At 41.3% G+C, this 23834-nt stretch overlaps 1 protein-coding gene across 6 annotated transcripts in view; it reads left to right on the top strand.

Moving 5' to 3' along the window:
• The window catches only part of DCX (doublecortin), an 80194-nt gene extending 57328 nt beyond the window's left edge, over positions 1 to 22866 (top strand). The window contains exons 4-7 of one of the 6 annotated variants that reach the window (XM_018083268.2): positions 6786 to 6888; positions 10761 to 10883; positions 19746 to 19840; positions 22150 to 22866. In XM_018083268.2, the coding sequence (XP_017938757.1) occupies positions 6786 to 6888; positions 10761 to 10883; positions 19746 to 19840; positions 22150 to 22206 (378 nt within the window). In that variant the 3' untranslated portion in view covers positions 22207 to 22866. Of the gene's footprint in view, positions 1 to 6785; positions 6889 to 10760; positions 10899 to 19745; positions 19844 to 22149 lie in introns of all 6 variants that reach the window. The other 5 variants (XM_018083267.2, XM_018083266.2, XM_018083265.2 and 2 more) reach the window with 5 other exon arrangements.
• The last annotated feature ends 968 nt before the right edge of the window (positions 22867 to 23834 follow it).

The following is a 23834-nucleotide window of genomic DNA, read 5'->3' as shown; positions in this document are numbered from 1 at the left end:
TAACATTCCTACTGGGTAGCTTGGCTATTGACCTTCCTCCCTCTTGCTTTTTGTTCTCTTCTGTTTCAAACTTACCCATTTCCAATACTTAAATAAACAGGCACCCTTGTGCTGCTGTCCCTTGAGAGAAGCATTTCTTTGTGCATGAAGCCTTACAAGCTGCTGGGAACACACAGACATAAATATTTCTTGTTCCACTTAAATAAGCATCAGAAATGCTTATTCTAGAAATAATGCATATTGTTCAGGAGCTGGTGTCCCTACTCAGATTGAGTAACATTATAACCAAATAGTCCAAATTGGCATAAAGCACTTATGATCAACCTGCTTTGGTTGTCAGCCTAATTAAGAAGATCTGCATTTTTCATCAACAAAAAGGTGTAAAAATACTCTCTTGCATTTAAGAAAACTCTTGATCATCCTGACTTGCTCAGGATTTTCTCTTCTGAAGGTGAAGAAGGAAGAAAAAAATCTCAACAGGAGAGTGGAGGTTGATTGTTGCAATCAAACTGTGTAGGTAGGCTTAAATGTTCTCTAAATGTTCCCTTAAAGGTTCAATAGTAGGCTTTAACATTCTCTGTGAACACAAAAAACAGTCGAGGTCTCTGAATAATGTTGTGAGGAATGGAAATCTCTCTGCGTATTTTTACTGAGAGAGATTATGGGCCCTGAAACCCAAATGGTTTTCCCACCTTTCCCTATGGTTCCCTGCAGACACAGAAGTGAGAGGACAGCACAACCATGGTCTGGCCAGGTTTCCACTTGGATGTCTGGTGAGCCAGAGGAGCAGAGATGGAAGAGCAGGTGACAGAACACCCTTATTGCTGGGTAGCTCAGAGAAGGGCTCCCCAAGTGCAGCTGCACATCCCTGTGTGGCACAGGCTGGGCATGCAGGAATGCTCCGGATCCATTTTGGAATGTTGACATCTGGGCTTTCTGTGCTCATCTTCCTATTGCTTATCAACTTTAAGCAGTATTTTTTCGTGAAGGCGGATAAGTAATTCTCTTTCTGTGAATGCGAATGTGGAATCTATTGAGTGGGTGTGTGCATACTTTAAAGAAATAATTGAATCCAAACATCTCTTATTTTTAAATCCAGGAAACCAGAATCTAATATAATGTAAATCAATTCAGTCTCTGCTTTGGGCTTGCAGTCTTCAGACTGTTAAAAAGAAAAATGTATTAAGTGCTGTGCATTCCAATATCAACATATTTATTTTCCATCATATCCCCTCAACCTGAAATCTTTTTCTTTCCGGATGTGTGGTGAAGAGCTGAGTCCCCATGTTCATTAATTCCCATATTCACTCTGATGTGTGACCTTGCTGAATCTTCCCATGGATGGGTCTGTGTGTGTTTTGTTTCTGTGCAGTGCTCTATTGATTGCAAACACCCAGCTGATACATCATAAAGCACAGTTGCCTTTGTGCTTTAGGATTTTGGCTCCTCAGACCTGAAATAAACATACCACTGCCAATGTGGCTTGGAGTACAGGTGTTGGAGTATAAATAAGTCCATCAGATTTCTGGTTTGAGTTAAAACAGAGTTTAAACAGATTTTAGATACATTCTCAGCTCAGTTAACCCTTGGTATCCATCCAGCTGCTGGCCTGACTTCCTCAACTTCATCTGGCACCTTGTGCTGAAAGAGAAAGGACAGGAGCAGGCATCTAAGATACATTAATTGTCTTTAGCTAACAGATGTGTTCAATTTTAAAGTATTTATCAAAGCAACTTAGAAAAAAAATAAGAGTATGTCTTAATTCACTCCTGTTCCTACAGGCTTTATATGTGTATGGCATATAAACTGTCTTCTGTGGTCTTTTTCAAAGCTACCTCTGAAGACAGTTTTTCCACTGTTCTGACCTCTGGAAGCCTAAAAGCTGAAGAAGTATGATGATTTAAAGGGTGGAAATGGATATCTGTTTTCTTTGACCATAACCATTACATTTGCTGAAACTTAGGGACTATAATGCTGTCGGTATCACTTCCAGTTGTGCTGTCTAAATTCTTTAAAGAGGGGAGATATTGCAGAGAGAACAGTTCCCAAAGTCATTAGGGCTAAGGGAGAGAGCTAAAAGCAGGATATATTTTCTGAACTGATAAAGACATTTGTCTGAAAGGTGAAGAAGGCAGTTCTGTTCACCCTCGTGGGGATGCCCTTCTGCAGGTGGTGAAAGGGAACAAAAGGAGCTGGGTAATCCAAACACACATTCAAAGCACAGGAGGTTCTGCACTGGTGGGTGATTTAGACTGAGGCTTAAGTCTTCAGGTTTTTTTATTTCTAATTATTTTAATCATTTTATTTATTAACAAATTACAGTTTCTAAATGGGGCTGCTGCCTCCTGGAGGATGGTAGAAACAGCCAGTTACTCAAAGCTGTGCTGGTGTAGATGCTGTGTGTTACTGCTCCTCTTCCAGGTGAACTCAGAATATCACAGATACTTCAGCACACTGTGAGCTGACATCCAGAGACATGTGTGAGGCGAACTCCATTTTGTCAAAATCCTGAAAAATGCTTAGTTCTACAAGTGCTGTATTAAAATGAAGAAGGCGGCTCAGCAGCTCTCACAAGGCTGTACTTTCCTTTCTGCAATTAAAATTGCTGCAGCAGACACTAATGGACTGTCACTGCAGAAATCCCCTCTTGGAAATCTGAGCTATATTGTCCTCTCAGGGAAGGTTTTTCTAATATAAGCAAAGGAGGATTTCATTTAACAAGGAAAGAAACCACGCTTAATGAAAACCTAAGGAATTGCAAAGAGTTTTGTACTCCCTCAAATCTCTGTTAATCTCTACCAACTTCTATTTATTCTGTGATATATATTATAAAGTTTAGTAAAAAGATCAAACCTTGGCACAAAGAGAAATGTTATCATCAACTCTATTAGAAATAATGACTTAGTAAGAAATAAATTTGTGCCTCATCGACTGGAGTGTGAAGAAATAATTTCCTTCATCGGTATTGCTTAAGCTACAGGAATTGGAGTGCAAACATTTCATGTAGGATGATCCTTTCTAAATCAATATTGTCCTTTGAATCCTGAGTTTCAAATTAAATATTACCCTCCTTTAAACAAAGGCCTGCTTGAAAATCAATGCTATTTATTTTGTCCACTGTAGTGTTATACACAAGTTTATTTTTTGTTATAAATAAAAAAAAAGCCTGTGGACTTGAAAATGGAAAAAGAAAAAATCTTCCTATTTTGCTGATTTCTGGTGTCGTTGCTAAGGGTGCATGATAACAGTCACCAGACAATTCACCATTTTCAGGTAATAGAACTAGTCCTTGCACTAGCTAGCTACTATCAGGTTTTGTCTTGTGCTTTAATAAATTTATAGTTAAAAGTAAAATGCAGCACTTTAAAACAATGATTTTCAGGTCATCATCTGGGGTAAATCTGTTATTGATGTGAACTTTCTTTCAGGGTTTTCATGGTGTTCCAGGTGAATTATTTGATATAATTAGAATAGTAGATTAGAGTAAGCTAAAGCAGAATATATACTTTCAAAAAGTCCACACTGCCTGGGGGGAGACTTGTACCATTTTTATTTATTTATGAATAATAAACAGAAAACATGAGAAAAAAGACTTCTGACGAATGGAGAGAAGACCTATAATGTCATTCAGGAGTCACTTAAAACCTCTACAAAAATCAGTGCAGGTAGAGATTTGACCTTCCTCGTCAAGAACAACCCTTAAATATTCCATACTGGCTAATAAGGTCTCAAACCTGTTATCCCAGCAGAGCAGCCCATGGTCCCAGTTCTTGACTCTATGACCTTCAGGGATGAACTCATCTAGGCCCTTCTTCTGGTGGTTTTTGTTTCCTGTGCATCCCTTAGAGGGTCTGGCTCTGCTGCTGTCAGGTCCAGCAGTTAAGTCACATGTTTTCACAAAGAAAGTTTACTCCAGCAGCTTCCTGTGGACACCAATCCATATGGGACGTGTTTCAGGGGCATACAGGGATGATCAAGGATTGGGATTTAATAAACAAAAGGTAAATAGAAAATACCACACACGTGGTGAACATATGCAACACAGCACGATACGTGCAGTTATTTCTGAATTTTGCGATGTTTTGCACTATTTAAGGAAAGTGGAGTTGGGTTTTGGTTGTCTTTTCTACTATGTTGTGGTGAGTTCTTAATAGTGGAAGTTACAGAAGGAAAGAAAAGGGGAACAAATAAAGTAAATACAGAAGTTATTGTTTCCTGAGTATTAGGAGCTCAACAAGGAGATTATCTAACTCATTACCAGCCTCCAGTGCTCATCTAACCAGCTGTTGATGACTATAAAACACACCTGAAAGAACAGCAGCAAAATTAATTGCAAGTATCCCTGCTTGATATGCAATCAGTTTTCTGTCCTTGTGCATGTTGGGAATTTTCCATTATGTCTGGAGCCTTGATCTGAAGGTTTTTGTGATGGCCTGGACTTTCTTTTTGCTTGTGGTGGTTGTGGGGAGGCAAGGACAAAATACACACTTCAATTTATGACCTGGAGACAAAAAAAAGCAAAGTACCTGTGGGTACTTTCTGATTTCATGTAAAAGGTTGGAAAATTTTTGAATCCTTGTGTTGTGATTCAGTTTTGCTCTGTGTTTAACTGAGCAGTGGTTCCTGGACTGAAGGGTGAGCTTAGGAACCCTTAGGAGTCTTTTCTGTGGCGTAACTACGGTGCTTAGCATTCAGATGGGAACTTGTGTATTGAGCCAAACCCAATTATTTGCAAATGAATTAGTGCCACGCATCCTGGGCAGGGGGGGGAGGACTGTAACACCAAGTGCTGGTTTAAAACGTCATCTTTTCTTTGGGAGAATTCTCTATAGATTTATTATTAACTGTTTCCAATCTAATTTGAGGCAAACAGAAATAGGAATTCACTGAAGTTAGCAAAGAAAATTCTAACTTTGATCAAAGCCATAGCAGATTTCAGCTTGCTCCATTTTGAAAATCATGGCGATGTGAAAAGCAAGCTTTTCACTAATATTTGGCATTGTAACCAGTGCTGGCACTCGTAGGCAGTGCTTTAATTATACATTACATTAACCAGTGTGAAATACTGAGCCTTATTAAGATAGCCAAAAGCCTTCTTTATAGTTGATTTATTAGAGCTTGAAATTAACTTTTCACAGTCCAGCTCGAAGAGATCAGTAGATATGGAAATCGAGCTCTGCCTGCAGTAAGTTTCCCCAGTTATCTCCAGTGCTCTCTGCAGTCCCTTGCAGTGCATCCACCCCCTGTAGAGACCCCAGACATGGCAAAACACTGGACATCAGCATCAGCTCTCACCCTCATACCTCCATTGTAAATGTCAGTGCCGATCTTGTGGTCCTTTGAAATGATTTCCTGAAGAAATGGCACTTAAAAAAAACCACCTTAGGCTCTGCCAGGTGTTCAGATGTGTGGCTGGGGTGTTGTACCAGGCTGGCTGATGCTGGAGATGTTCCACTCTGGTGTGTTTGCAGATGAACATTTTTGCTCCTCCTGACACGATACTTGGTCAGTGTATGGCTGGAATGTCAGGATATCCTTACATATTGCTAAAACAAGTCCATCACCTGTAGAGCAGTAGAGAGAACTGCAGATCTCTGCCAGCTGAATGTGGGGATTAGCTGCCAGCATGATGGCATCTTGCACTTTTCTCCTGCTGGAATGCTTCCCACAACCTGCCTGCATTTTCAGATTCCTGAACTCCCAGATATCAGTTCTCTGATTAAATCAGTGGATCTGAAGCTCCCACATCTCGTGCTTTGCTTCTATTTGATGCTGCAAGGCAAGCCACAGTCTGGAGCTTCAGGTACTGCAAGATATAATTTCCTTGTATTTAGGATGGCAAAAAAGGAGAGCAAGGCACTCAGAGCCCCTGGCTGGTGTGACTGTGTCTTCTGTTTACCTCAAAGAGTTTTCTACATCCTGCTCCTGTGGTGTCCCCGGAGAGGAGTTGTAATTTTAGGTGGCTGAAAGCTACTGCTTTTCCTTTTCCCACTGAGCTGTTCAAGGGCAAAGCTCCCACACTTGGAGCTGCTGCAGCCTCCCCTCCCTGGTTCCTTGTGCCTTTCCCACCCAATAACCACCTTCCCTACACCTCGACCTTCTGTGGGATGAGCAGCTCTGCAGTGAGGGATGGTGCTTTAGCATCCTATGTCTGGGTGGCCAAAGCAGGGAGAAGATGGCACAACATCTGGAGTAAATCCATGCATTTATATTGTGGTTGTGTGGGAAAGATGTCTAGTCAAACTTTGGGTCCCTCCATCAATAGCACAGATAAACCTTTTGACTTGAAAATTTATCATCAGGATCGCTTAAGAGGAGTCACATCTGTGCACCTGTGCTGTGCCCAGTAGCTTTTTGCCTTCTTAGTGGTTCTTTGAGTTTTCAGGGTCTGTTGGTACTAAGATACTCACCAGCATGGGCAGTGGTGTCATAGCCTTGCCTGTGGATGTGGCAGGGAGGGAACCTCTGCTTCTTATTTTAGAAGTAGCTGTGTCATTCATTAGGGTGATCAGTGTATTCTGTCAGCTCCTGAATGGATGGGAAATGCCACTCCCCACAGAATGTGCAAGATAGTTGTTGGAGTTTTTTTTCTCTCTTTTTTTTTTAATTACACTGTTACACTTGACTTGCCCAGATGGGCACCAGCCTTATGGAGAGTAGGACCAAATCAGCATGGGGCGGGGGGCAAGAGCAGAGAGGCAGCGCCGTTCTGTTTAAATTAAAACTGAGCCACGTCAGAATGTTGCCAATTAAAAATAAAATGAATGACTTTGCTCTCTCTGTAGGTGACCTGTCTCCATGATTTCTTTGGGGATGATGATGTGTTTATCGCCTGTGGTCCAGAAAAATTCCGCTATGCACAGGATGACTTTTCTCTGGATGAAAGCGGTAACATCAAACGCACGCTGTGGTTTTATTTGATTTCCATTCAGTTGCTTGTATCAGATAATAATGCTGCATGCTTCTATTCTGATTTTTAAGACCCAGTACATGGAATTTAACATCCTTTTGTGATACTTATCCAGTCAGCAGATATTATAATCAGGCAAATACTGGCTGAGGTAGCCCAAGTCAGAATAAATTAACTCCTGCTCCATTTGACATTTACTGCAAGTGTATCCTTTTGATTTTCTCCAGTTACAGTCGGAGAGATATATTTTTCCTGAGAACTAAACCTCCTTATGTGGACAAGTAAATATTAAAAAAATAGGGAAAAGCAACAGTTAAAAAAAAATAATCACACTTCCACTGCTTTCTTCTGCCGATTCACAAAGCAGGGCAATAATTCCCTTTTGGAGGGGGACACAACTGTGACAGCACCATTATTTGTCCCTGTTACGAGTGCAAGCAGAGGTGTGTAATAATGTGAGTCTCTATGATCAATTAAGCCATGAAATCTTTGATTTCACAGAATATACAGAGCTTGCCTGTAGGATTTACCACCCACCCCACCTGGCAACTCTATCCACCAAGAGCACATGCTGCCTGCAGGTGCTAGTGAGTGCAATAAGAGGAAATTAATGTTATTTTGACCATCTAAACTCTAAAATGTGTCCTCCAAGCATTTAGGTTCGTTTCCCAGAGCTCTAGGTATCCTGTATAAGGAACACGAGTCCCATGCTGTCCAATCTGCTACAATCTGACTTGGTATTGAGGACCAAAGAGAACTTTAGCTGTATGCCAGAAAGTCAAGCAGCCTCTAATCTTCAAACATTACTTTTTTATGATTCCTTTGCAAGCCTGATTTTGTTTAACGCTGGTGCTTCTGACCTGTGTACTCCAGATGAACCCATTTTGATGGTCTTGGGTAATTAAGAGAAAGTTTTCCAAGGTTCAGCTGAGACTTTGTAGGCAGAGAATAAAGCCTGTGTCAGGCTGGGGAAGCAATCTGTAACCTGAGCTTCATATTTTTTTTAACACTCAGCAGTTGAGTCAGCTCCAGCGGGAGTTCCACGCTGTAAAACAGTTTGGATGCAATCCTAACAGAACGACTTGATGGGAAGCCCAGCTCTCTGCCTACACTCCTGGTTACTACTCACTTTTCCATCTTGGATTTCTCTCACATAAATAAGCCAAGCCTGCTGTTGGGAAGGCACCAAGTATCTGCAGCTCCCAGAGGAATTTTGAGGGGAGCAGGGGTGCCCTGCACCTCGCAGGAAGCAGATGAGGAGCTGTTAGCCAGCAGCTTTTTCCCGTTATACATCCATCATCCTTCCTTGTTACGAGTCAGATGCTGCAAGGAGAACTGCAAATCCTGAGGTTTTGCAGATGACTGTCACTTACTAAAATCTCCTCTGTCATGGGGAACTTTTTCTTGCCTGTTTGGATGACACGCACCAGGGTTGCCGGTTATTATGTTCGCTCTGGCAGGACATCAGGAAACAAAATGAGAAATAGCATAAGAGAGGATTATGTCATCTTTTTCCTCTTGACTGCCCACCACAGATTCCACCCTCTAATCCCTGCTGCTGAGCACCCTCCAGATGACATTGCTCTGTCCAATTTGTACCCACTGGTTTCAAGACCAGCCCATGGAAATGTCACACCCTGGTGATGTTTGGAGGCCTGTTTACAGCAACTTCAGCACAGTCAGGTCTCCACCTTCAGAGCCTTTTTCCCAGATGTGCAAATGCTCTGTGGTTGCTTTTGGTGTATTGACACTTGCCAAGGGCTGAGCTGGAGGAATTCCTCAGAGTCAGCCTTTTTGTGCTAGAAAATGCAAAGCTGGTTTTCTTTTCAAGGAATTACTCCCCTGGGAAAAAAATAAATTTGGAAGCTCTCACAAGGACGTAATATGAAGCATTTTTACTTTTTATGTATATTTTTTTAGTGAGTAATTCAGGTGACTGAACACAGCTGCCTGACATCTTTTGAGTCCCCCTTGGTTTCTGGGATACCCATGTGATATAGGATTGAGAGATTCAGTGCCTGTGGCCGGGCAAGTGAGTTGTGCTCCAAGATGCAAATGTTGCAATGTTTTTTGTCGATATCCAAGAGCCTTCAAAAATATAACTTCTGCAGTGACTAAAGAGGATTTTTCCTCCTGTTTTGTCTCAGCTGGTTAACACAGTGGCTGGCTGTTTCAGATTGTCTCATGAAACGCTGTACTCTTTAGGATCAAGGAGAGATAGTCTACCTTCCATGCATCTCCCCATCCCCCAGCATCAGTACTGCTCTTCATGTATAAAAAATTTGGGCTATATTAGTGCTGGACCTCCACAAGCCTTTCTATGACATCATATGTGAGAAGTCAAGTACCTTTGAGAAAAAAACAAAACAACACACGCACACAAATTTTTCCATCCCTGATTTACAATTTCCAAAATCGTTTATCTGGGGAGAAAATAAACTCATTGTAGGTTTAATTATTGCCATGCAGTATCCCTGGAGCACAAGACATCCTCTCCTCATATTCTTGTACTGCATGACCCAAGAGCAAACTCTCTTGCAAACCATCCGGAAGGAGGAGAGACGGACTCTCGAGTGTCTGAGAATGAGGAAAGCCTGGGGAAAAATTTAAGGCAACTACATTTTCATAGATGTACTGATATATAATTAAATAACACATACATTTAGGTCAGACAGCTTGTTTTCAGTTGACCAGTTATTTATCTGGTATGTGCTGCCTTAGTTGATTCCCACTGGAGAATCCAGCCAAGAGGGTCCTCAGTGCAGGACATGTGTGCAGAGCTGAGCTGAACTTTTCTATTAGAAACTGTCTGTATGAGGAACATGTAATTCACATATGTAAAAAATGCACTTTTTACGTCTTGGTGAGGACAAGCTGTTGTAGGAGATGAGGTGAGACCCGTTAGCATTTGACAAAAAGGAAATTCCCTTTTTATTGTCTTCTTCTTAACTGGGTTAAGTTAATAACTTGAGGGGTGGAAAGTTCTTTTTCTGTTAGCTTTCAATGTAAATAAACCCTGCTTTTGAAGATCTGGCATGCCTGAAATCCTGGGACACACAGGGGTTTGTTAGCATTTCAGTTCCTTTCTGCAGGACCCTGTAGATCATGTTTACATTTATCCCTCTTCCTGGCGTATTTATTTTTCAAGAAAACACAGTTGGGGTTCTCATCTGCTCATGTCTTCAAGTGCATAAATCTGCTGGGCTTGTTTATACAAACCTTTCTGAAAGGGATGACTGGCCAGGACAGAGGATGTATTTTGTAGAACCATTTTGTCTTCTTTCCTTTCTGCATCTGAAAAGCTCCAACTTGTTGAGACAGAAGAGGTTGATTCAGGCTGGGTGAAAGTCTCCTGGGGCAGATGTCCAGTCTGCCACTTGGAGACTTTACACCATGCCATGAGCTGTTTCCTGGCTTTCTGCACCTGCATAAGTTGCAGTCATCACTCCTCCTACTAAATCTTCACGGAAGGGTTGCAACAAATTAACTGGATTTTTTGACCTGATTCATCGCTCAGTGTTGACTCGTTGTGCTCACCAGTCAGTGAGAACTATGGCAAGGGGAAGGGCAGAAAATGTTTGCTAGGACACAGGTTTGGAGACAGGCCCTGCTAGACCCTGCCTGGCACCTACGCTGTCTCAGCACCTCCTCTAGAGGAGCTGAGCCGTCCTCTTTTCCCTCCCCTTGAAAGGTCTCCTTTCTGCTCTAGAGAAAATGTGCTGATGTCAGCTTTTCCCCTCGCCCTCGATGTTTGCTTTTCGGAGACAAAGCACTGAGCTGCCCAGGGGTGTTTCATACCCTCTGTCCATGGGCACAGGGACATAACCACGGCTGCTGTGTGTTCCCCCAGAGTGCCGGGTGATGAAGGGGAGCCCTGCAGCTGCCACGGGCAGCAAGTCCTCTCCCACCCCTCAGAAGAGCTCGGCGAAGAGCCCAGCGCCCATGCGCCGCAGCAAGTCTCCAGCCGATTCAGGTAACCATCAAGATGGTGAGTGATTGTTTCTTGGTGTCTGAATATTGACTGTGCTCGAGGGAAAGACACGTACTGTGTGTGTTTGCGTAGGAAACCCCGGTATTCTTTTGAAAACAAGAGTCTGGTGCTACAGGGGGCACTTAATAAATGTTGGAAAGGAATTCTCTGGTTGGTTGAGTGCAGTTGTGGCTTGAGGTTGTACCACACACAGTCTCACAGCCTCCTTCCCTAACAATGTTTTAGAAGAAGTTTCCACTTCACAGGCAGGAAATCAAGGCCCACAGTGCTCCCAAATGTCCGCTATAGATACAGACTGATTTAGAATAACCTTCTGTGCAAAGCTAGTGGTAATTATTGTACAGGTCAGAAGTGGCTTCTTCTAATAGTTATTGAAAGAAGACCAGTGATCTTGCAACTGGAGAACTGGTGATGGGTTTATTGATGTGATCCTGAGACAGTCACTCACTAATAAAAGAGAAGGAAAAATGGGAATTTACTGCTGCAGCTTGCACCACTTGAAAAGCCTCCCTCCTCCTTCAGTAGCCCCTGGACTGGTGGTGTGGCTCACCTGGAGAGCTGCAGAGCCTGGCAATTGAAGGTTGGGCTGCACATTGTAGTAATTATAGTAACTGATAGTTTTTAGAGTCATGGAAAGTTCCTAGAGTCACAATGAACATCTAGTGTGTCATCTGCTTGCCTGTTCTGTTCCAAAAGAGAACCAGACATGGCCTGTCACTAAAATAGCCAAATCACAAAAAGAGGATGCCAGGATTCCAGGAGAGCTTCATATCTTGAATTCAAGTGACCCACAACATTAACACAGGTGATATAAAAGAGAAATTACTTTTCCCCCTCATGCTTACACACAACTTATTGCATGGGAACACCACACAACAGCTGACCATCAGTAGACACTGGATTATTGGATATAAAATTCACTTGACAGTAATCAGAAGGATTTTCCCCAGGAAGCAGTTTGATTTTTTAGGGTCTCTTGGTTGGTTCTTTAGCTACTTAAAAGGACAGTGTGAAATTGATTGGCACATACCAAGACACTGAAATTTTAAAATAAAGGTATTTCTCTGTAAGGGGATTTTACATTCATAAAGTTTTTCTTCAATATGCCAGTGTAGGTTGTTCTTAAACTCAGGCTTGCTATAATCTAAAAAGCTTTTATAATTCCAAATGCCTGGTAAAGTTGTGTGGGTACATTGAAGGCATGGTGGAAATTATGTTGTTGATTTAAAAAATCCCAAACTAACATTCATTGATCTGGGCGTCAGCTCATGCACGAGTTGTGAAACAGCATTTAAACCTTCTCCATAAGCATCAGGTAGGTACTAATTACCACCAGAACAAGACTTTATTGCATGAGCAGATAGTCTAATGTGAAATGGCAACTATTGTGCTCCTGATTTTAACTGATTGAGTGACTTACAGGAACAGAATGGTGACTCATCTGATGAGGTTTAATGAACACAGTCAGCAGAGCTTTTCAGAGGGAGATTAAAATAACCAGGAATGCTGAACAATAGCCAGTTCCTGGAGTTAAGGCCAGTAATGAAGGACAAATCAGGTTTCCTTAATCCATCCAGACAAGGGTCTTTCGTACTTTCCTGTAATTTCAATACAGGAAGAAATGGCAGCCCGTCCTGTTTAATAACAATGAAAAAGACTGAACTCCTTCAGCATTGGAAGATGGAAGATTTGTTTACTCAGGACAGAGAGAAAAAAGAATACAGTTTTGTATTCTTGTCTTGAATTTGTAATAATTTAGGTGGATTTACACATCATTTAAGAATCAATATTTACATTTAGTTGGATTTTGAAGTTATCACATTAAAAAGGCAAGGAATGCTTACTGAAGCCTGATTAATAAAAGATTATCTGACTTTTTTTGCCCCACAGAATTCTCACCCATTTAATTTATGAAACTGTTTAAAAATAGTTTTACTTCAAATATATATATCTTTTTGCTATGTGTTTGCTCTCCTACCCATTCATACTTTCTATCTTTGCTGTCTTTCACTCTGCTATGGTGATATCAGATATATTGTCATATTAGAACCTTTAGTTTCCTTGGTTTTGTGTTGTTAGTTTCTGTTCTCTGCAGTTCTTCTCTAAGCAGGTTTCTGTACCCTCTAAGTCTCTAAGGCCATTGTGACATATCTGGGCACTGATATCAGTGCAGATTCAGAGGTAAATCTCCATGCTGCTTCAGTGAAAGAATTATGAACCCTCCTCATTACAAACACACTGCAGTTAAAGAAAAGGATGTTACTTTCTTCCATTTCTCATCCTAATTATTCCATTCCCCCACTAAAGCATATGGAAAATGGTACATTATTTATCAGCAGCAAAAATGACAATACAGTGGAGTTCCATGTGGACGGTGGTTGCATGCATTGCCTACAGAGGCAGCCGAGGCTTAATTCAGGTTTATATGAACTGTGATAAATTCTTTGGCTGTCTTGTTGCAGCAGTCCTGGCAGCAAACTATGTAAGTGGTCAGGTCCCATTCCAAAATAACATGGATTAATTTAGAGTAACAGAGAACACACAAACAAAATATTTTGTAAAAAAGCATCAGGACAAAAGGCCGTGCACAGAAGTACAACAGCACAGAGAGTGCCAGCTCCCAGCTGCAGTGGTCTGAGTTCACTGGCTGAATCCGTCCCTTCTGCCAGAGGGAATTTGCCTCCTGCCTCGATGTGTCATGGCCTCACTGTGAAAAGCTCAGTTTCCCCTAGGCAGCCAGAGCTCTTCAGCTCCAAGGATATCCAAAAAGTGAGGCAGCTAATCCACAGGAACTCGTTAAATGCTGTTTTCTTGGTGCAGTACCTTCCCCTTTATTTACTGTACAGTCATTAAAGGAACGAACAAATGAGAATTGAATGAATGAATGAAGAATGAAGAAATGTCTTGCTATAAGCAGATGGCAACAGACCCCAGTCCTTATATTCCCAAGAGGAATCCTTTTTTCCTTCTCTCATTAACCCCCAAATATATATATATATATATATATACACCTTTTCTGGTTAGACCCAGCTATTCCTCCAGACTCTATGCTGATCATTCCATCAGGGGACTGTTTTCACCTCTTGGTTCAGTTTAACTGGAAGGCCCTGGCTGCTTTGCCAGCAGTTCCACTGGGCTTCCAATATATCCTCTACTTTCCAACCTCTTTGGTACTGGAGCTGTGACATAGCCTTTCATCTACATCCTCCACCCATCTCTCACATCATGTTGCTTCCAGCGAAGTGCACTTAGCAAAATACATCAGGATTTTACTTCTCTCCCTTCAACAAGTGTATCCAAGTGCCTTTCTCTTTCTCCCAAATGTTGCCTAAGAAAGCTGAACCTACTTTCTCATATATCAGGTGTGAATTGAGATTTGGGTGGGATTGGTGTCTCTGTCTGGCCTTAGGTGAGCTTGGGTTGTTGTGTTTCAGTACAAACTGAACATGCAAGAAAGACACAGGCAAACTAGAGAAAACCCAGAAGAAATTTTCTCTAGAAATGGATTAATCCAGGTTAGAGAAAAGGAAAATTGAGAAGGGACAATGTAACACTCTCCAAATTCATTTGAAGTACTGAAAAGAGGATCAGGATCAATTTTCCTGTGTGCCAGTGCGGGATAGGACAGGACATTGGTTTAATCTTTAATAGGAAATATACAGATCAGATATTAGGAATACTTTTCAATTATAAGTAACTTAATTACTTCATCAGGTCTCTCAGAGAGCCTGTGAGTCCCTGTCAGACTTTGTGCAGTTAAAAAATAAGATCTCTGCCAGGGATGGCCCAAATATATTTGATCCCAATTTAGAGCACAAAATTGGAGTTACAAAGCTTCTATGGTATTTCTAGCCTCAATTTTTCTTTCTATGGAGTCAGCTTTCCTAAAAGGCATAGCTTAGAGCAGTGAAATCCATCCCTCTCCTAAGATGACAGAGGTAAACTGTCCATAAGGAGGGAAGTCACTGTGCTGCTGCTATGGTCCATGAGATTTAAATGGAATAGGATCAGCATGAGGTTTGGCAAAATTTCTTTAACAGACTGCTCCAATAAGGAGTCAAACCAAGGAAAAGACGGAGCTGAAGCTCTGGGGAGAAATACAGGGGAGAAAATAATGATGTCATTTGCCATTACTTCTTTGTTATAAGAATGTATCTTACAATAACTCACATACCAAACAAGGTATTTGTTTTATAACAAATTTTATATTTCAGTTTTATAACATGCGTCGTGATAGGAGAGTTAATGATTTTTAAAACCAGTCCTTTGCAGGAGAGAGCCACAGGTGCCTGAACTGAAATGTGAAAATGTCTTTGCCCAGTTTTGCCTTGATTTGGCTCAAGGAGAATATGAACAGGACTCTGAGGCACTGCTGCAGGACCTTAATTTCTCGGTCCTCTAATGGGAAGGTTTGGATAGAGGGACAAAAGCATATTCACAAGGCAGCAGCAATTAGCAAAACAGACACAGAATGTCAGTCTGTCCTGACTGCAGAGCTGGCTCCCCGGGGTCATTATATATGAATGTGTTAAAAAGGCACAGATGTCTTTGGGATTGCACATGAGAGACAGCAGCTTGTTCTCTCGCTTGTGCTATGTATGTTCTGCTCACTGACAGTCCACACTGCACATCCAGGGAGAGATCCCCTCACAAAACCTGGTAAGAAGAGGATACCAGCCCTGCAGAGCTGAGGGGCTGGAAGTCTGGAGGTGCCTGAGCGAGGGATGCCTGTGCAATCTGAATTCTTCCACTCCTGAACAAACAGTACAATGGAGCCTTTATTTTTCCCATGGCTCCTCTGTCCTGGAGTCCAGGAAGGCTCGTGCTCACTAAACAAGCTGCTATTTCTACATTTGCTTTATGCTGTCCTTGTTCTGCTTGTTCCCTCTCTTTAATTTCTTGATGACACTTCAAACCCTGACCTGGGGACAAACCTATCTATGTATTTTGTGGTTCTTTCTCTCAGTCTTGTGGTGTATGAGCATGTGCTCCTCGAACTAGGAACTCATCTGCTGAATCCTGGGAAGCCCAGTCAAGCAAGGAGCATTAACCTTATTTTACAAATTGCTGGAAATAGATATCTCCATACCTTTTGAGCACTCACTATGATCCCCGGGCCCTGCTTTTTCCAGTTCTGTATGCTGATAGAAAGGGGAGTTCAAAAGATGGACCTCACTAACTTCATTTACAGGTCTTGGTGCTCATCATCACTGGAAGTTCAGGTCCAGAGTCCCAGTCATCCAGGCAAGCTTGAGCAACAGTCACAGAACAATTGCATATGGGAATTTTGGCTAAAAGGAGTCCTACAAGAAGGCTGAAGAGGGACTTTGACAAGACCATGGAGTGATAGGACAAGGAGGAATGGCTTTGAGCTGAAGGAGGGTAGTTTTAGATATTAGGAAGAAATTAGGGTGGTGAGGCCCTGGCACGGGCTGCCCAGAGAAGCTGTGGCTGCCCCATCTCTGGAAGTGTCCAAGGCCAGGTGGATGGGGCTTGGAGCAACCCTGGATAGTGGAAGGTGTCCCTGCCCATGGCAGGGGGTGGGATGAGATTCTGTGACTCTGTGATCCTAAAACATCTGTGGGAGGAGACAGAGAATTCAGCTTATCTGGATCTTTCATAGCCATCTCAAACATGACATGATTATTCTCCCTCGTCCCTCTCATGTGCTGGACAAGCCTGATTTCTCTCAAGTACAAATTGCCTTGTGCACTGGAGGAGATAAGGAGCCTATGAAAACAATGTAGTGCACATGTGCATGCAATTAAAGGATGTGTTATATGCACAAAGGGCCTTTAAGGTAGATTGGGCTTGCAAAGCAAATACAATGACATAAATAAGGCATAAGACACAAAAAACAACATGGTGGGAAAAAAACCCAAAAGAATTCTAATAAAAACTCGTTATAAAGAATAGTTCCCATTAGCTGAGTGTAGGTGAGATCCTGAGCTATCCTAAGTCATCAACAGATTTTAGTGGAGCAGCAGCATTATACACCACCTGGGATCTGCTCTTTGCCTCTTGATATTTTTTGGCATTTCAATTCAAAAGAAATGCAGGCAAGTTTGCTTATGAACACTATTCTTCATTAGCAGACACAGAGAAAATTAAACTGGGCTTCTTAATTGTTGCTCCTGCTGCAAAATTGTACTGTATTTGTAATGATATCCATCCATCTCATTCTATTTCTGATTTGGATGTCACATCTGTTTTTTTGTTGATGCTCATAAAATATTAATATCCCTGCTGTAGCACTTAAAAGTCTCATTGTATTAGGGAATTTCTATCCTTCTCTGCAGCAATTACATCCATTTGCTGCACGCTGACTGTTTGCTGTTCTTCCAGTCTTCCTCTTTGGGGAAGGGAAATTTTGGTTCTTTGTAGAGTTGTTAGGTGGCATTTTTCATCTTAGGATGATCAGTGACAATTGAAAATAAATAAAGAGGCTTTTTAGGCATTGGAGAAGGATTCCTGCTAATACAGATTATATTAGTAACTATTCTATCCCACGTTTTCTTTAATAGGAAACACAAAGTCACTTGGTGAAATAAAACATAAAAGAGATCCGAGTTCTTTTTTACTGAATTGCCTTCATTATATGGCTTATAGGTAGAGAACTCTACTTTTTTTCCTCAGCAGCCTGGAGGGCAGCTCACTTTGCAGAACTGGAGCACAGTGAAGTGTCACAGCACAGTGCAGGGACCGGCGTGTAACAGTCTCTGGGTTTCCATAACTAGTTTTTCCCCCCTACCAATAGAGAATGGTCTGAGTGGAATGGGGAGGTAAAGGCTCACTCTCTTCCCTAATTATCTATAAACCATTATTTCTACCACCTTTCAAGAAATCAAGAAATTTCCTCAGTGAGGTGCATTTGCAGCGGGAAAAAAAGCTGTGATGAATAGCCTCCTCTTCCCCATAGAGGAGGGAATGCAGAGAGATGAAGACAGAGGACCCACATCACCACGAATCGAGCCTGAGCTGCTCTCCTGTGCTGGTAGCTCCTCCTTTGTCCTGAGGCTTACATGTTTCTCTACACTTATTTGAACTCACTTGTGTGACCTCTGCATTTGGGTCAGTGATACTACAGACCTGAGCCACCTCCTCCTCTTTCTCACAAGAAGGTAAGAGGCTGTTGTAGGCATTTAAAGCAAGAGTTGTGCTGGTTTTGCTCTTAAAAGTACAACACCCATATATAATCTTACAGTATGATACTTTTTTATACACTTCTTCAGTCTCCTCCAGACACTCAAGTACTTGCTGTACTTGCTTATTTTTAAGTAGCCCATTTGCAGATTCAGCTATTACAATTGAAAACATAAGTGCCGTGTGCTGAAATCATCCACCCTCCTCTGTGCATGCCTTTACAGTTAGAGAAATGATATAGAGAGATGCTGGGCACTTTGAGAGCAGGACAGCCAGCCTGGAGTATTACATGCTCTCTTTCTGTGTGAAACATCAACACAACTCAAAATTCCTTCCTTAAGGGCAGGGATTTGTGTATTTATCTGGAGGGCCGGCAACACTACAGCCATTTAAGGAAATGACAATCAAAATATTTGAGGTTTGTTTTTGTGGCTTGTGCTGAATACATAAACATCTGGAGTAGGTTTTGGAAATGCCACTTTCTATAGACTTGATTGGGATATGTAGTTTAATGCTAATAAGGCCTCCAGCTGCATGGATTGCAAAAAAGAAAAGGCCAGAAAGGACAATACCCTTGGACACAGCCAGCATGAGTCTGAATTCCCTCGAGTAAGGCTACTTGTGCTGATGGAGCTTTGTGTTTAAACCCCTGGTAACAAGAGAATCTGTATCCCTGGAGCTGATACCTGACCTGTGAATGACCAAATTCACTATGTGTAAGCATGTCCTTAGGAAAAAGGTATTGTGACACCTAGCAATTATCAAAGACATTAGCTTACCCCAGTGAACATCAGTGATAGGAAAACAATTGATTTATCCTTATTCCATTTGGTTTCCCTTCATTTTTTCTGCATAATATGCTATTTACTTTGATTCCTTTTTAACCCAATAAATGCATAACAGCTTGCCCTGACATAGACCCATGCCCTTCACTTTTGAGTAAAACCCAGGCCTGTGAAAGCTTGGAACAGTCATTCCAAAAGCCATTTGGTTTAAATGAATAACATTTTTTTTTTTTAAATTGAGAATAACTATGTTTTTTTTCAAAGCAACATGTACAAACAAATCAACCCAAAAGACCAGATTTTGATCTTTGCAAAGATCTTTGCAGAGGATTGTTTCTTGATGTAATTCTCCTGTTCCTCCCCTGATAGACCATGTCCACTTCTCTGGTGCAGGCAGCAGAGGAAGAGCAGAGATGTGTCATGTCACCCTGTGCTTCCACCAAGGCTTCAGAAGGGCTCTTTGATCACATAATCCCACCCACAGCTACTACATCCAAGGCATTTCAGGCTGCTGTTTGTCCAATTTGTAATCATCTAACATTTCTTGTCTAGGATTCAGGATATCTTCAGCCTCTGGTTTCCACACGCCCTTAAACTGTTTGAGAACATAGACATTGTCTTTCTGTTTTTGTGATGATGTGTATCTTGGATCAATTTGGTGGATGTTTGCTGTGTAAAATACTGCTCCTTCTATTTGTTTTCTATTCCACTGTATTTTGCAGTCAATTACCCCGAGTAGCTGAAAGCCTTGAGTTAGGTTAATAGCCATGGTATTTGTTTGGGTTTTTTCTCCTGCCTAACATGAATAAACTATTGTGTTTCTGTGTTAAATGTTTGGAGACCTTCCATCTCCCCAAAGGAGAAAGATCTTCCCCTTGCTTGTCTGATTTCTAGCTTCTGTCTTGTTTTCTGTCAGCAAACGGGACCTCAAGCAGTCAGCTGTCCACACCCAAATCCAAGCAGTCCCCGATCTCCACACCCACCAGCCCAGGGAGCCTCCGTAAGCACAAGGTATTACGTTTCTTATACCTTACTACATCTGTTTCTGCCTTAGTTCACTCAGACTTTTGTGACACTGAAGCCATGGCCATATTCTCTGGAAGCACAACTCCTTGTGTTGAGACAGTGGGGTTTGGCCCTTTACCTGAAAGGGTTGTCACTTCAGACTCTGCAGGATAGTGAGCAACAAATCATTGGCCTGTTTCCTCTGCTAGAGTTATTAATGTGTGCTGGAGAGCATCCAGATGGATCAGAAGAGAGAACTTAACCCTGAGCTTGTATCACTATTCGAAAAAGTTATTGATGGATATGGTTTCACATAAATCCTCCTCTCTTGGAAAGCCTCAATTTTTGGTAAATCCAGACAATTAAACAGTAGAAGCAATGCAAATGTTACTGAAGCTCTAAGACATCACTTTAATGATGCTCCTCAAGAATTTATTTTTTTTTAATTATTTAAGAGCATACTCTGTTTTACAGGAACCAGATGATTTTTTTACAGCTGATGTGGCAATTGTGATCTGGAACAGTAGCTGGTTTTCCTGGTCACAAACAGCATGTCTAACAGATAGCACAGCATCCTAGTAAAGGTCTGTAAACCTGTGCTGGCTCATAGATAATTCATGTATTGATTTATTTAAAAGGTACAGCAACTGTCACAGCTTTTTCAGTTCCTGTTGTTCAGTGTCATTCTGTGCTGAGTTCAGACTTTCATTTCCATAGACCTTTGCATTCCTGGAATAGCCAATAGTGCTGCTTCCACCAGCCTTCACTTGATAGGAACTTGGACATAAATGTAAGTGTGAGAGGAGGTCAAGGAGATTTCTCTTTAGTAATCAGAATGCACCTCTCATCCCGAGAGTGATTTTGAAAATATTGACTTGAAATTCTGGAAGTGTAATTTAAAAATTCTAGTAGTGCTGAGGTTTTGCAGTCAGCAGCCACATGGAATCTACTGTGGGCTAAATCGCACAGGCTGGGCTCATTTTGGTTAACAAAGGGGTAGCTGAATTCAAATGAAGTCTGTTTTCCTCAGGACTTCACTCTGATCTCAGCTGCTCAGTCCAGGTCTGAGGAAATAAACCAATTCTACACAAAATGTGTCCAGATTCATTATTAGTTTACAACTGAGAACAGAATCTGGCCCATGGTCTGAATTCAACAATTGCTTGTGTATATTCAGCAGGAGTAATGCTGTAAACTGCATCCTCTGCTTCAGCAGCAAGGACCTAAAATGCTTTCCAAACATTATCCCATTTAGAACTGTGGAGATGAGGATTTGCTTCCTGGCAAAGACCAGTAAAACTCACCTTTTTAATGTATTATGTGTGCTTTCAGCTGGCTGGTTTATGACCTTTTCCAATGAAGCCCCGAGAACATTTGTGATAGAGGGTGACTGCTGAGGGCAAAGCCAATGCAGTATGATTTTCTCCACTAAGTTTAAGCCAATCAGCAAACACGAATGCAGCATTTTAGGTTACCAGAATATTCACGCATCATTGTCTTTCTCCCAGGAGCAATTTCCTGCTTATGATGAAATCACTTCTTTTTTTTCCCCTTAAAGCTCAAATGGTAAATGCTTAAGTTGAGTACACCACAAATTCCTATTTCACCTCTTCTTACATCAAGATTTCTGTGAATTTCCTTCCTGACTATTTGGGGTTTATTTCATTTTGCTCACAGTTATTACCTGTGTGTGGGTCAGAGTCCAAACAGGTCCCAGGAGAGCGTTAGCCCTTGAGCTGGTTTGTGTTCCTAATTCCATGCAGAACTTTGAGGAAGCAGAATAAGATGGTTATCCAAGAAAGGGACCCTGGAAAAGCTTTACATTCAGCATCTGATCCAAATAATAACCTTGGGATTTTCTTAACCTTTCTCGTTGATCAGAAATTATTTAAAATAAGGAATAAATCATGGAATGTGATTTTCCTAGAGATTTTTCCTGAAGGTAACTTTCAAATTAAGGTAAGGCTCTTTATTGTGGACATAGGTTCAAAGATACCTGTTTAAGGCAAGGTCCTGCTCTTCCATGCATGTGTTAAAATGGACACACTGATCCAGAAACAAACAAACAAAAAAATCAGTTCTCAAACTTATCCCTGAACAGACATCTTTCTTCTGGTACCAAGATGCTCTTATTCCACTGTGTGAGTATCATGTCTTGATTTCAGCCTGGTCAGCCCAGTCCAGTAACCAGTGCACGAGTCTTCCACCCTGTCCCTATGAACTGCACAGAGCTGGGCCACTCAGCTGCTTCCTTAGGCATGGCCAAAGGTGGAAACTCATTGTGAGAGTTAACATTTTCCTCTTTCTCCCTACAGGACTTGTATCTGCCTCTGTCTTTGGATGACTCTGATTCCCTTGGAGATTCCATGTAGAGCGACACGGAGCTAAATGTCCATATTGCAAGCATTGTCTGAGATACAGCAAAGCACTTCTGCCAAAATAAGCAGATAGGTGACTGGTGCTTTCAAATCAAAGGACACACAGTTATATGTCTTTTTTTTTTTTCTCCTGTGATTTATCCTCTGTGCCACAAATCAACACCTGCCAGTCTATAGAGATAGAGGGATACCATTCGTCCAAGTTACAGGGATGCAAAATGGACATTGTGAAAAATTTGGGGCATTTCTGTGCATTTCCCGCTTTCTTCTATTATTTCTTCTTCTGCTGCAGCTATGTAATTTTCCTAGTGATAGTGAAGTAGCTCCCCTGGAAGTGTGCAAATGGATCCCTTGCTGACCAGTTTGCAAGCTCAAGTAGAGCAAATGATGTTCTCCACCTGCCCAAACTGCCAGCATTTGCCAGCTCACCTGTTCCTCATTTACAGCCCAAATTTAGCACCTGCATACTAACTAGTATTGGTTTTATTTTTGGAGGGCAGGAAGGGAAATGACTTACTAGTTTGATGCTTAATATGCCAGCAGAAGCTTGGCTGAGATTAGGAATGGTTGTGTAAGATGCTAAGTAAGGTTAGTACAATAATTCAAATTATTCAAATATTGGGATTTTTAAAAAAAAAAAAATTAAGCAAAAAACCATAAATCAGTTCTCTGGAGTGGAACACCTTCCACAAACAACCCAAGGGTACTGCTAGCTGGTAAGAAATATTTATACCTCCCCTATGGTATCTCTCTATCTCTGTTTGTAACAGTAATGCCTTGTGAACAGCCAACACTGAAAACACTGTGAGAATTTGTTTTCAGGTTTGACACCCTATAGATCACTTTTTATAGCAAAAAATCAATACACTTTTTATAAAGGAAAACCTTGTATCTGTGTTTTGGGAGTAAGGATTCAAGCTCCTTCTTTTTTATAAAAGCTGGTAATTTTCATTTGTTTAAAAAACACACTCAGAAAAAAAAAAGTACAAAAAAACCAACCACAACTGCAGAACAATAATAACAGCAACTCAGTTTAGAAATCTTGTCATCACTGCCAAAACAGACACATGTAGGGGAAAACAAAAGGTCAATTCAAAATATTGAATGTTTTGATAGTTTTTGTAATGTTTAAGACTACATATTTGGTTTTTTTACACTTCAGTATTCCTAACTATGGCCAGATTCTCTACTTATATAAAAAATTGAATTTTGTGGTGTTAAAACCCCCCCATATTTTAAGAAACTCTTCTATCTGATAAAAACAAACTTGCTGTATTTAGAGAAACCTTTTGCTTTTATTAATCAGTAGTGACTCCTACAGAATGCAAAGTTCATCTCTTCACACAGGGCTGGTGGTTTTTACTACACTGAAGCTTTGTCATAGCCAGCTGGCATTGCCTCCCTTCCTCATGGAATAAGCTTTGATGGAACTGATTATTACAGAACTTTACCTAAATGAAATCTGTGCAATCAAATCTTTCTTTGTTGCTCTATTTGCCTTTTTTTTTTTTTCCACATAGACACCTGTTCCTATTGCCTTGCAACCCCTTGTGATTGGAATGAATTATACTGTTGTGATGTTTGATGCTACATGGATGCTGGGTTGTTCCCAAAGCCACTCC

Source organism: Manacus vitellinus, unplaced genomic scaffold (assembly GCF_001715985.3).
Source record: "Manacus vitellinus isolate BGI_N305 unplaced genomic scaffold, ASM171598v3 scaffold_62_pilon, whole genome shotgun sequence".
Lineage (NCBI taxonomy): Eukaryota > Metazoa > Chordata > Aves > Passeriformes > Pipridae > Manacus > Manacus vitellinus.
The sequence above is the reverse complement of the archived record's forward strand: the minus strand, read 5'-3'. Positions and strand labels throughout refer to the sequence as shown.